Source organism: Nerophis ophidion, linkage group LG11 (genome assembly GCF_033978795.1).
Source record: "Nerophis ophidion isolate RoL-2023_Sa linkage group LG11, RoL_Noph_v1.0, whole genome shotgun sequence".
NCBI classification, from domain to species: Eukaryota; Metazoa; Chordata; class Actinopteri; order Syngnathiformes; family Syngnathidae; genus Nerophis; species Nerophis ophidion.
In genome coordinates this window covers 19,255,331-19,269,727 of record NC_084621.1, presented here as the reverse complement: position 1 = coordinate 19,269,727, position 14,397 = coordinate 19,255,331, and the positions used below count along the sequence as shown (strand labels likewise).

Below are 14,397 nucleotides of genomic sequence, written 5' to 3'. Positions count from 1 at the left end.
ACATCTGGTGTGGTAAAAAAAAAAAAAGAAAAAAAGTTAGCATGTCAATGTTAGTATGCTAACGTTAGCATAATTAGAGTTAGCATGTGACAAGTACCAAGTTTAATTGGCAGAAAAAAGTTAGCAGGCTAATGTTAGCATACTAAGAGAATATGTCAACTACCATGTTATATGACTGCGGGGTAATTGTTTGCGAAATTAGCACCAAAAAAGTTAGCATGCTAATGTTAGCATACTCAGAGCGTATGTAACACACCAAGTTATATCACTCTGAGGTAAACGTTTGCAAAAAAAAAGTTAGCATGCTAATGTTAGCATACTAAGAGCGTATGTCACCTACCAAGTTATATGAATGTGGGGTAAACGTTTGTAAAATTAGCCCCAAAAAAATCTTAGCATGCTAATTATAGCATGCAAACTTGTAATTGTAGTACAGTAATGTCAGCCATGTTGTAGTACAGTAATGTCGGCCATATTGTAGTACAGTAACGTCGGCCATATTCTAGTACAGTAATGTTGGCCATTTTGAAGTACAGTAATGTCGGCCATATTTTAGTACAGTAACATCGGCCATATTTTAGAACAGTAATGTCGGCTATATTTTAGTACAGTAATGTCGGCTATATTGTAGTACAGTAATGTCGGCCATGTTGTTGTACAGTGATGTCGGCCATATTTTAGTACAGTAATGTCGGCTATATTGTAGTACAGTAATGTCGGCCATGATGTTGTACAGTAATGTCAGCCATGTTGTAGTACAGTAATGTCGGCCATATTGTAATACAGTAACGTCGGCCATATTTTAGTACAGTAATATTGGCCATATTGTAGTACAGTAACGTCGGCCATATTTTAGTACAGTAAGGTCGGCCATATTGTAGTACAGTAAAGTCGGCCATATTGTAGTACAGTAATGTCGGCCATGTTGTAGTACAGTAACATCGGCCATATTTTAGTACAGTAATGTCGGCCATATTGTTGTACAGTAATGTCGGCCATATTGATTTTATTGGCTTGAGAGTGTTTTAGAAGAAGGACAATTATCAGCGTGACACTCAAACCACTGTCTGACCGGGGGGGGGGAATCAATCACACACACACACACACACACACACACACACACACACACACACACACACACACACTCACCAGCAAGTCGATGGAGGCCAGCGTGTAATTGGCGGTGAGAAGAGACGAGGTCAGCTGATACATCCCATCATTAGCCTCGCTGTTGCCATAGAAACCCACGCCGATGGCAACACTGCAAAGGAGGGGAGGGCGGGGAAAGGGGGGTACAAGCGTGAGGCGCGTTCACGTGTGTGCGGGGCAACCACGGCGCACGGCCTCGGTAACCATGGCAACCGCTCATGCCGGGATTGCAATATTGCGACGGAGCAGATGTTGAACAAATCTCCTGCCAGCAGACAAACGCTTTGACCCGAGCCCCCGTATAAATACCACCCTCCCTCTCGTATAAATACCATCCTCCCTCCCGTATTAGTAGGTGACCCAGATGACAGAGTGGGGGAGGGGCGTCAACACGCTGATTCAACACCACCTTTTTTTTTTATTTGCATACCATTTCTGTCTTTTTTTTACACTGATTTTATGCAACTGATTTTTTTTTTTTACATTAAATTATGCTGACAGTTCGATGGGGGAAAAAAATGCATGAGTCACCAACTCGTCACACATACCGTATTTCCTTGAATTTCCACCGGGTCAAACTCGTCACGTCACGAGTGACACTTCACCTGTCATCATTTTCAAAACGGAGGAGGCTGATTTCAATCATTTGAAATCGTATAAAGGGAAGAAGATTAAGAGCTATTCAGTAGGATTTAAAGTCCAAACTATTGAATATGCTAAAAAGAACAGTAAGCAGCTATGTTTTATTAATATACCGTAGCTGCGTGTGTCAAATATGAGTCATTAAATGACTCCCGCCTCCTGGTGGAAGAGGGCGCTAGTGATCCTTCTTGAGACTACTCGGCTGCAGAAGAAGTGACAAGAATGAGCAGCGATCGTTTATTTTTTCCTCTCGCTTGCACTTTTAACATGGAGGATTACATATCTAAAATAAAACCGTTTTCTAAACTGGACTTTCAATCGAAGCAGGAGGTAATAAAGGAAGATCTCCATTGAGACAGAGACTTTTAAAACTGAAGAAAGATAGGGAAGACTTCTATAAAGAAGTTATCGATGGTTTTGATCAGAAGGAGCTGCGCATGGACTTTATTTATAAGTAAAGGTAAGACCATAATAACATTGTTTTTATTAAATGTGCTTTTCATGATGGTATCCTTACATCACACTCAAACTTATAAGCGCAGGACTAAATTTACCGCATGCCTTTGGTAAGCGCCGGAGTGAGAAGAGGTTTTAAATTAATTAGCGCCCTGGTGGCAATTCAAGGAAATATGGTATTTTCACACAAATGTGAAAAGATTCAGTGCAAAATAAATCAACATTGAATGCTCTTTTAACAAACCTATATTTCTGCAATCATGTTTATAAAATGAATTTTTTTTACATTTACATTTTTACACTGAATATTTTTACACAGTTTCTTTACACTGCATTTTTTACACATTTTTCTACACAGAATTTATTTACACTAAACTTTTAAAACTAAACATTTTTATACATTGAATTTTTCTGCACTGATTTTTTTTTAACACTGAATTTTTCTGCAAAAATTTTTTTACACTAACTTTTTAATGACTTTTTTTACACTGCATTTTTCTGCGCAAAATTTTTTTACACAGATTTTTTACTGACCTTTTTTACGCTGAATTATTTTACATTGCATTTTTCTGCACTGAATTTCTGAAATATAACGTTTGGTTCGTGACACTTCATTAGGTACACCTCCTAGATATGTGAAATATTTTATTTATTTAGTTTTCAGTTGCCGCTTGCTTGAATTTCACGATATAAATGAAATGAAAAACTCTCTAAATGGAATTATTATTAGCCAAAAGTAGATGAAGATAAGTTAATTCCCCAAGCATGTGGATGTTGCATGTGGATGTTGCATGGTGGGTTGCCATGGCAGCGGCGTGTGGGAAGGGTCAGGTGCTCACCAGCAGAGCGTGACGGCGGCCACGGCGACCCAGGTGACGCAGCAGATCCCTCGGCCCTTCTTGCCGCCGTAGCCGTGACCCGTGCTGCCGTCCTCGTCCTCCTCCTCCTCCTCCGAGCCGTCGCCGCGGTCGCCACGGTGACAGCAGCAGTAATGGATGAGGAAGGACAGGACCACCAGGAGGGAGACCACCAGGGCCACGGCCGACACGCTGGACAGGACCAGCAGGGTCTGAGGACAGAGAGCAGGAGACTTTACTTCTTTTTTTTATTATTAAGATATCACATCACTGAAGTTGTTAATACAAGAATAGCTTTGACAAATTATGAAGATATTTTAATTCAGAATTTTAGCATCCAAGAGTACTAAGTAAAGTACTCACTAAAGTACTGTATGCTGTAACGTGATTTTATTTAGGAATATTTTATCCCTGTGATGCATGGATTCATCAGCTTGAGATATATATATATATATATATATATATATATTTATATATATATATATGTATATATACATATATATATACATACATATATATATATATATATATATATACATATATATATTTTTTATATATTTTTATTTTTTGCATTGAAAAGCTATTTTTTGACACCTAATATATATATATATATATATATATATACACACATATCTATATATATATATATACATACATGTATACATATATAGACATATATATGTGTGTGTATATATACACTCACACATATATATATATATATGTATATGTATATACATATACACGTATACATATGTACATATATATACATATAAACTTCATATATATACGTGTATATATGTACACACACATATATATGTATACACATATTTACACAAACTTTATATCTATCTATATATATATATATATATATATATATATATATATATATATATATATATATATATATGCAAGATGGCGGCGCCCGGACGGGCTGCGACACTGCGGTGCTCTTGCTAAAGATGGAACATTTGGCGGAAATGCCGGACAGTTCTGCAGACTTCATGGCTGGCTCGCATCGTGGTCACTCCGTGATCACGTACGACCGCCAGACACTTCTGGATATGGACATATCGGGCCGTTTTGGACTGATAGACGCGGGCGTGCTAAACATGCTAACTAGCATGGGGGTACGTCGGCGGCTACATCCAGCGGCCTGTGAAGCAGCGGAGTCTAGTAGCAGCGGGGGCCGTCTACGGAGCAGACGCCAGCGGTGTGATCGGAAACGCGGATGTCGAGCGGGGCTAAAAACAAAGCAGAAGGCTAATCCCCACAGAACACCACTTCCCTCCACCCTGAAGACGGATTTAAATAGAGGATGCGAGACTACTGGTCTGGGTAAGGAGTCAGTTAAATCAGAACAAGTTTTTTCTGCTTTGAGTGTTTCAGAGTTGGACATGTGTTTTACTGAGGTGGCTAACTATGATGCGTGCAGTTTATCAAAGCAACAAACAAACAATCGGAAAATCCCCGTTACTGAGGAGGCTAACCATGATGCGTGCAGTTTATCAAAGCAACAAACAAACAATCGGAACATTCCCGTCGTATCAATTCCTAGATATGGTCGTAATTATACTGAATGCACTGGGCATAATAAACACAACATTATTAATATTGCTACTACGGATAATTTGATCAAAAATTCCCTAAAACAGCCCACTACCTATAATATAGGTTTTTTAAACATAAGATCATTGTCTCCCAAAACGTTGTTAGTTAATGATATCATCAGAGACAACAATCTTAACGTCATCGGTCTCAGTGAAACCTGGCTTAAACCAAACGACTTTTTTGCGCTAAATGAGGCATGTCCTCCTAACTTTACACATGCGCATATTGCCCGTCCGCTTAAAAGGGGTGGGGGGGTCGCACTAATATACAACGAAAACTTTAACCTTAGTCCTAACATAAATAATAAATATAAATTCGTTTATCAATGAATTCTCAGAGTTCGTTGCTGATCTAGTGACACACGCCGATAATATAATCATAATGGGGGACTTTAATATCCATATGAATACCCCATCGGACCCACCGTGCGTAGCGCTCCAGACTGTAATTGATAGCTGTGGTCTCACACAAATAATAAATGAACCCACGCATCGCAACGGTAATACGATAGACCTAGTGCTTGTCAGGGGTATCACCGCTTCCAAAGTTACGATACTCCCGTATACTAAAGTATTGTCCGATCATTACCTTATAAAATTCGAGGTTCAGACGCATGTTCGTCAAACTAATAATAATAATAACTGCTATAGCAGCCGCAACATTAATACGGCCACAACGACAACTCTTGCTGACCTACTGCCCTCGGTAATGGCACCATTCCCAAAGTATGTGGGCTCTATTGATAACCTCACTAACAACTTTAACGACGCCCTGCGCGAAACCATTGATAACATAGCACCGCTAAAGTTAAAAAAGGCTCCAAAAAAGCGTACCCCGTGGTTTACAGAAGAAACTAGAGCTCAGAAATTATTATGCAGAAAGCTGGAACGCAAATGGCGCACGACTAAACTTGAGGTGCACCATCAAGCATGGAGTGATGGTTTAATAACTTATAAACGCATGCTTACCTTAGCTAAAGCTAATTATTACTCAAATCTCATCCACCGTAATAAAAACGATCCTAAATTTTTGTTTAGTACGGTAGCATCGCTAACCTAACAAGGGACTCCTTCCAGTAGCTCCACCCACTCAGCTGATGACTTTATGCAATTCTTTAGTAAGAAAATTGAAGTCATTAGAAAGGAGATTAAAGACAACGCGTCCCAGCTACAACGGGGTTCTATTAACACTGACACGATTGTATATACGGCGGATACTGCCCTCCAAAATAGTTTCTCTCGTTTTGAGGAAATAACATTAGAGGAATTGTTACAACGTGTAAATGGAATAAAACAAACAACATGTTTACTTGACCCTCTTCCTGGGAAACTGATCAAGGAGCTCTTTGTATTATTAGGTCCATCAGTGCTAAATATTATAAACTTATCACTTTCCTCGGGCACTGTTCCCCTAGCATTCAAAAAAGCGGTTATTCATCCTCTTCTTAAAAGACCTAACCTCGATCCTGACCTCATGGTAAACTACCGACCGGTGTCTCACCTTCCCTTTATTTCAAAAATCCTCGAAAAAATTGTTGCGGAGCAGTTAAATGAACACTTAGCGTCTAACAATCTATGTGAAACCTTTCAATCCGGTTTCAGGGCAAATCACTCGACGGAGACAGCCCTAACAAAAATGACTAATGATCTATTGCTAACGATGGATTCTGATGCGTCATCTATGTTGCTGCTCCTCGATCTTAGCGCTGCTTTCGATACCGTCGATCATAATATTTTATTAGAACGTATCAAAACACGAATTGGTATGTCAGACTTAGCCCTGTCTTGGTTTAACTCTTATCTTACTGATAGGATGCAGTGTGTCTCCCATAACAATGTGACCTCGGACTACGTTAAGGTAACGTGTGGAGTTCCCCAGGGTTCGGTCCTTGGCCCTGCACTCTTCAGCATCTACATGCTGCCGCTAGGTGACATCATACGCAAATACGGTGTTAGCTTTCACTGTTATGCTGATGACACCCAACTCTACATGCCCCTAAAGCTGACCAACACGCCGGATTGTAGTCAGCTGGAGGCGTGTCTTAATGAAATTAAACAATGGATGTCCGCTAACTTTCTGCAACTCAACGCCAAAAAAACGGAAATGCTGATTATCGGTCCTGCTAGACACCGAACTCTATTTAATAATACAACTCTAACATTTGACAACCAAACAATTAAACAAGGCGACACGGTAGAGAATCTGGGTATTATCTTCGACCCAACTCTCTCCTTTGAGGCACACATTAAAAGCGTTACTAAAACGGCCTTCTTTCATCTCCGTAACATCGCTAAAATTCGCTCCATTCTGTCCACTAAAGACGCTGAGATCATTATCCATGCGTTTGTTACGTCTCGCCTCGACTACTGTAACGTATTATTTTCGGGTCTCCCCATGTCTAGCATTAAAAGATTACAGTTGGTACAAAATGCGGCTGCTAGACTTTTGACAAGAACAAGAAAGTTTGATCATATTACGCCTGTACTGGCTCACCTGTACTGGCTTCCTGTGCACTTAAGATGTGACTTTAAGGTTTTACTACTTACGTATAAAATACTACACGGTCTAGCTCCATCTTATCTTGCCGATTGTATTGTACCATATGTCCCGGCAAGAAATCTGCGTTCAAAGGACTCCGGCTTATTAGTGATTCCCAAAGCCCAAAAAAAGTCTGCGGGCTATAGAGCGTTTTCCGTTCGGGCTCCAGTACTCTGGAATACCCTCCCGGTAACAGTTCGCGATGCCACCTCAGTAGAAGCATTTAAGTCTCACCTTAAAACTCATTTGTATACTCTAGCCTTTAAATAGACTCCCTTTTTAGACCAGTTGATCTGCCGTTTCTTTTCTTTTTCTTCTATGTCCCACTCTCCCGTGTGGAGGGGGTCCGGTCCGATCCGGTGGCCATGTACTGCTCGCCTGTGTATCGGCTGGGGACATCTCTGCGCTGCTGGTCCGCCTACGCTTGGGATGGTTTCCTGCTGGCTCCGCTGTGAACGGGACTCTCGCTGCTGTGTCTTAGATCCTCTTTGGACTGGACTCTCGCGACTGTGTTGTATCCATTGTGGATTGAACTTTCACAGTATCCTGTTAGATCCGCTCGACATCCATTGCTTTCCTCCTCTCTAAGGTTCTCATAGTCATCATTGTCACCGACGTCCCACTGGGTGTGAGTTTTCCTTGCCCTTATGTGGGCCTACCGAGGATGTCGTGGTGGTTTGTGCAGCCCTTTGAGACACTAGTGATTTAGGGCTATATAAGTAAACATTGATTGATTGATTGATTGATATACATGTATATATATACATATATATATATATATATATTTAATTTATTTATTTTAATTTTTTGCATCGAAAAGGTATTTTTTGACACCTTATATATGTATATATATATATATATATATACATATATATACATACACACACACATATATATATATATATATGTATATATATATATATATACTGCATATATATATACATGTATGTATACATATATAGACATATATGTGTGTGTCTATATATATATATACATATATATATATATATATATATGTATATGTATATACATGCCCTGCGATGAGGTGGCGACTTGTCCGGGGTGTACCCTGCCTTCCGCCCGATTGTAGCTGAGATAGGCGCCAGCGCCCCCCGCGACCCCAAAAGGGAATAAGCGGTAGAAAATGGATGGATGGATGGATGTATATACATAGACACATATACATATATATACATATAAACTTCATATATATACGTATATATATATGTACACACACATATATATGTATACACACATATATTTACACAAACTATATGTATATATATATATATACACACACATACACACACACATATAACCATACATATATATAATATATATATATAAAACTATACATATATGTATGTAAATATATATGTATAAGTAAATATATATGTATATCTACACATATATGTTTATCGATCCATCCATCCATTTTCTTATGCTTAGCCGAGGTCAGGTTGCGGGGGCAGCAGCCTAAGCAGGGAAGCCCAGACCTCCCTCTTCCCAGCCACTTCGTCCAGCTCCTCCCGGGCGACCCCGAGTCATTCCCAGGCCAGCTGGGAGAAATAATATATATATATATATATATATATATATATATATATATATATATATGCTAGTCAGGTATCAGAGAGAGGGGATGATGTCACTAAGACATATTAAGGATATGATCAGTGTCACAAAGTCAAACATTACTGAAATGCATTTTTTCATTTTTTTCCATTTTATCCTTCATCCATCTGTCTCTCTCTCTCTCTCGCCCCCTCACTCTGTCTCTCTCTCACCCCCTCACTCTCATTTCCCTCTATCTTTCCCCACCGCTGCATCTCTATTAATAAATCTGTGACCTACTTAGCTGCGGAGACTGCGACTCTCGCTCACTGATGGCTGACTCGTTGTGAGCCCCCTCAGCCCCCCCCCTCAGCTCCGGACCTCTCCCCTCCTCCGCAAGCCACCCGCATTAGTCATTCCCTCTGCGCTTCCTTCTCTTTCTCCTTCTCCGGGCACTGGCAGCAGCCTCCTTTGTTTTTCGCACCCCCCCGTGCCCCTCACACTCCTTTCTCTCTCAGCGCGCTAGACATCGAGCCCTCCACCCCGTGCCCAGGGAAGCTCTTAAAGCGGAATCCAAACGAGTCCCCACTGCCCCTGAAGGCACCAGTTGCGTTCAGGTGGGCCTCACCTGCTGGTACTCCCAGCTGTCGGGGGCAAAGACGTTGTCCCTCATCTGCATGGCCAGGTCCAGCCGGGGGAGGGCGTGACACACTCTCACCCACAGCGAGGGGCTGTAGCCGGGCACCGTCGTCATGGCAGCCATTGTCCCCTGGCCCGGGGCCCCTCCTCCACCCTGGGCAGGGAGAGAGAGGGAAATGTGAGCGAGAAGACCACAACCCTGCACTCAACTCCGTCAAAATAATACACTTTATGAAGTAAATAAATAATACACTCAATGAAATAGTCAAAATAAAAAAAATCAAGTGTAAAAATGGCAACAATGCAGTAAATGTACTGAAATAAAGTCCAAATATTGGAAACGTAAATGCAGATAAAAAAAGTTATTTTCATGAAACAAATGTGTCATTTAAAAGCATAAAATGAGGATGCAAAAATAGAATATTGACAAGAATAAAGTTGTCATTTTTTGGAAAATGAGGTTGGAAAAAAGTTAGAATATTCCTAGAATAAAAACAAAATATTGTGGAAACAAAGTCGGAATAGCTCGGTTGGTAGAGTGGCCGTGCCAGCAATTTGAGGGTTGCAGGTTCGATTCCCGCTTCCGCCATTCTAGTCACTGCCGTTGTGTCCTTGGGCAAGACACTTTACCCATGTGCTCCCAGTGCCACCCACACTGGTTTAAATGTAACTTAGATATTGGGTTTCACTATGTAAAAGCGCTTTGAGTCACTAGAGAAAAGCGCTATATAAATATAATTCACTTCAAATAAAAAAAGTTTTACATCATTTAAAAAAATAAAATAAAAAATTTGAATGAAAAAATAAACCGTAAAATTGGGATCAATGAAATAATGTCCAAATATTGGGAACATTAAGTCTGAATATTCACTCAAATAAAAAAGTAATTTTTAGAAAAAAAATAATCATTTTAAAAGCATTAAATATGGAATATTAAATAAAATATTGTAAGGAAAAAAGTTAAAATATTCCCAGAATAAAAACAAAATATCATGGAAACAAAGTCGTGAAATAAAGAAAGTTTTACATCATTTAAAAAAAAAATTACAAATTGGAATTAAAAAATAAACCGTAAAATTGGGAACAATGAAATAAAGTCCAAATATTGGGAACATTAAGTCTGAATATTCACTCAAATAAAAAAGTAATTTTTAGAAGAAAAAAAGTCATTTTACAAGCATTAAATTTGGAATATTAAATAAAATATTGTAAGGAAAAAAGTTAAAATATTCCCAGAATAAAAACAAAATATCGTGGGAACAAAGTTGTGACATAAGAATATAAAAATCACAGCAAAAAATAATAGCTGAGATAGGCACAAGCAACCCTCCAGGACTCCTAAGCGGTAGAAAATAGATGGATGGATGGATGGATGAAAAAAACATTTTAATAAAACAGTAAAATCAAGAAACAATCATCAGCAAAAATAGGGAAAAATGTAGTAATTTTACTAAAATAAAATATAAATATTAGGAACAGAAAGTCAGGATATTATCTCAAATCAATTATCTGGGGAAAAAAATCATTTTAAAAGCATAAAATATCAGGATGCAAAATAAAATATTGAGAAGAATAAAATTAGTTTGGGAAAAGATTATAAGATTCCCAGAATAAATACCATGGAAACAAAGTCGTGAAATAAAGAAAGTCTTACGTAATTTAAAAAAACAATTAAATAGATTTTTTTTTAAATAAAGTAGAAAATAAAATTCAAAAATAAACTGTAAAACTGGAAACAATGAAATTAAGTCCAAATATTGGGAATATAAAGTCCAAATATTCACTCAAATAAAAGAGTAATTATTAAGAAAATAAGTCATTTTAAAAGCATAAAATATGGAATATTAAATAAAATATTGTAAGGAACAAAGTTAAAATACTCCCAGAATAAAAACAAAATATCGTGGGAACAAAGTTGTGACATAGAGAATATAAAAATCACAGCAAGAAATACCTACGAAATAAAAAAATATATATTTTTTTAATAAAACAGTAAAATCAATAAACAATCATCAGCAAAAATGGGGGAAAATGCAGTAATTTTACCAAAATAAAATCTAAATATCAGTAACAGGAAGTCAGAATATTATCTCAAATTAATTATCAGGGGGGAAAAAAATCATTTTAAAAGCATAAAATATCAGGATGCAAAATAAAATATTGAAAATAATAAAATTAGTTTGGGAAAAGATTATAAGATTCCCAGAATAAAAACAAAATATTGTGGACATAAAGTCGTGAAATAAAGAAAGTCTTACGTAATTTTAAAAAACAATTACATTTTTTTTTTTTAAATAAAGTAGAAAATACAATTAAAAAATAAACTGTAAAATTGGGAACAATGGAATAAAGTCCAAATATTGGGAACATTAAGTCTGAATATTCACTCAAATAAAAAAGTAATTCTTAGAAAATAAAGTCATTTTAAAAGCATAAAGTATGAAATACTAAATCAAATATTGAAAGGAAAAAAGTTAAAATATTCCCAAAATAAAAACAAAGTATCGTGGGAACAAAGTTGTGACATAAGAATACAACAATCACGGCAAGAAATACCTACAGATTAATAAAAAATAAAAAACATTTTTAATAAAACAGTAAAATCAATAAACCAACATCACCAAATTGGGAAAAGATTTAATAAATTTACTAAAATAAAATCTAACTATTAGTAACAGAAAGTCAGAATATTATCTCAAATTAATTATCAGGAAAAAAAAAACATTTTAAAAGTATAAAACATCAGGATGCAAAATAAAATATTGAAAAGAATAAAATTAATTTGGGAAAATATTATAAGATTCCCAGAATAAAAACAAAATATTGTGGAAATAAAGTTGTGAAATAAAGAAAGTCTTATGTAATTTTAAAAACAATTATTATTTTTTTTTTTAAATAAAGTAGAAAATACAATTTAAAAATAAACTGTAAAATTGGGAACAATGGAATAAAGTCAAAATATTGGGAACATTAAGTCTGAATATTCACTCAAATTAAAAAAGTAATTTTTCGAAAAAAATAAGTCATTTTAAAAGTATAAAATATGGAATATTAAATAAAATATTGTAAGGAACAAAGTTTGAAAATTCCCAGAATAAAAACAAAATATCGTGGGAACAAAGTTGTGACATAAGATTATATAAATCCCAGCAAAAAATACCTACAAAATAAAACAATAAAAAACATTTTTAATAAAACAGTAAAATCAATAAACAATCATCAGCAAAAATGGGGGAGATTGCAGTAATTTTACTAAAATAAAATCTAAATATTAGTAAGAGAAAGTCCGAATATTATCTCAAATTAATTATCAGAAAAAAAATCATTTTAAAAGTATAAAATATCAGGATGCAAAATAAAATATTAAAAAGAATAAAATTAGTTTGGGAAAAGATTATAAGATTCCCAGAATAAAAACAAAATATTGTGGAAATAAAGTCGTGAAATAAAGAAAGTCTTACATAATTTTAAAAAACTATTTAAAAAAATAAAAATAAAGTACGAAATAAAATTAAAAAAATAAACTGTAAAATTGAGATCAATGAAATAAAGTCCAAATATTCACTCAAAGAAAAGAATAATTGTTCGGAAAATAAGTAATTTTAAAAGCATAAAATATGGAATATTAAATAAAATATTGAAAAGGAAGAAAGTTGACATTTTTGGAAAATTAGTTTGGTAAAAAGTTAAAATATTCCCAGAATAAAAACAATATATCATGGGAACAAAGTCGTGAAATAAGAATATAAAAATCACGGGAAGAAATACCTAAAAAATAAAATAAAAAAACATGTTAAATAAAAAGAGTAAAGTCAATAAAAAAATCCACAGCAAAAATGGGAAACAATTTGTAACTTTGCTAAAATAAAATCCAAATATTAGGAAAATAAAGTCAGAATACTGTCTTAGATAATTATCAGGAAAAAAAAATTATTTAAAAAGTATAAAATATCTTGATGCAAAATAAAATATTGAAAATAATAAAGTTGTAATTTTTGAAAATTAGTTTGAGAAAAGATTATATTATTACCAAAATAAAAACAAAATATTGTGAAAACAAAGTCGTCAAATAAAGAAAGTTTTACATAATTAAAAAAAGTAAAAATAAACAAGAAAATAGAATAAAAAAATAAACAGTAAAATTGGGAACAATGCGGTAAGTAAGTAAAATAAATAATGAAGTAAACAAAGTCCAAATATTGGGAACATAAACTCTGAATATTCACAAAAATAAAAAAGTTTATTATTAGAAAAATATGTCATTTTAAAAGCATAAATTATGGGATGTTAAATAAAATATTGAGAGGAGTAAAGTTGTCATTTTTGGAACTTGCGGTTGGGAAAAAGTTACTTTGAGTCAATAGAGAGAAAAAAAAAAAAAAAAAGCGCTATTTAAATATATATAATTCAAAATATTCCCAGAATACAAACAAAATATCATGGGAAGAAAGTCATGACATGAAAATATGACGGTAAGAAACACTTACTTTTTTTTTTTTAAAAACAAAACATTTTAAATAAAAACAGTAAAATCAATTTTAAAAAATCAACAGCAAAAATGGGAGAAAATGTAGCAATTTTACTAAAATAAAATGTATATATTAGGAGCAAAGTCAGAATTGTATATCAGATTAATTATCAAAAAAAGAATGTCATTTAAAGTATAAAATATCAGGATGAAAAATAAAATATTGAAAACAATAAAATTAGTTTGGGAAAAGTTTACATAAGATTCCTCGATTAATATTCCTAGAATAAAAACAAAATATTGTGGAAACAAAGTTGTGAATTAAAGAAAGTCTTACATAATTAAAAAAAAACAATTTAAAAATAAATAAAATCAAACAAGAAAACTGAATTAAAAAATAACATTAAAAATGCAATAAATGTACTGAAATATAGTCAGAATATTCACTCAAATAAAAACAACTATCGGCGAAAAATATGTCAATTT

The 14,397-nt window shown here is 35.0% G+C and overlaps 1 protein-coding gene across 1 annotated transcript in view; it reads right to left on the bottom strand.

The window, feature by feature from the left end:
- ttyh1 (tweety family member 1) overlaps positions 1-14,397 on the bottom strand; it is a 49,724-nt gene that overhangs the window by 27,098 nt on the left and 8,229 nt on the right. The window contains exons 2-4 of the mRNA XM_061915285.1: positions 9,433-9,597; positions 3,087-3,316; positions 1,150-1,261 (exon numbers count right to left, since the gene is read on the bottom strand). Of these exons, the coding sequence (XP_061771269.1) occupies positions 1,150-1,261; positions 3,087-3,316; positions 9,433-9,567 (477 nt within the window). The 5' untranslated portion in view covers positions 9,568-9,597. The remainder of the gene's footprint in view (positions 1-1,149; positions 1,262-3,086; positions 3,317-9,432; positions 9,598-14,397) is intronic.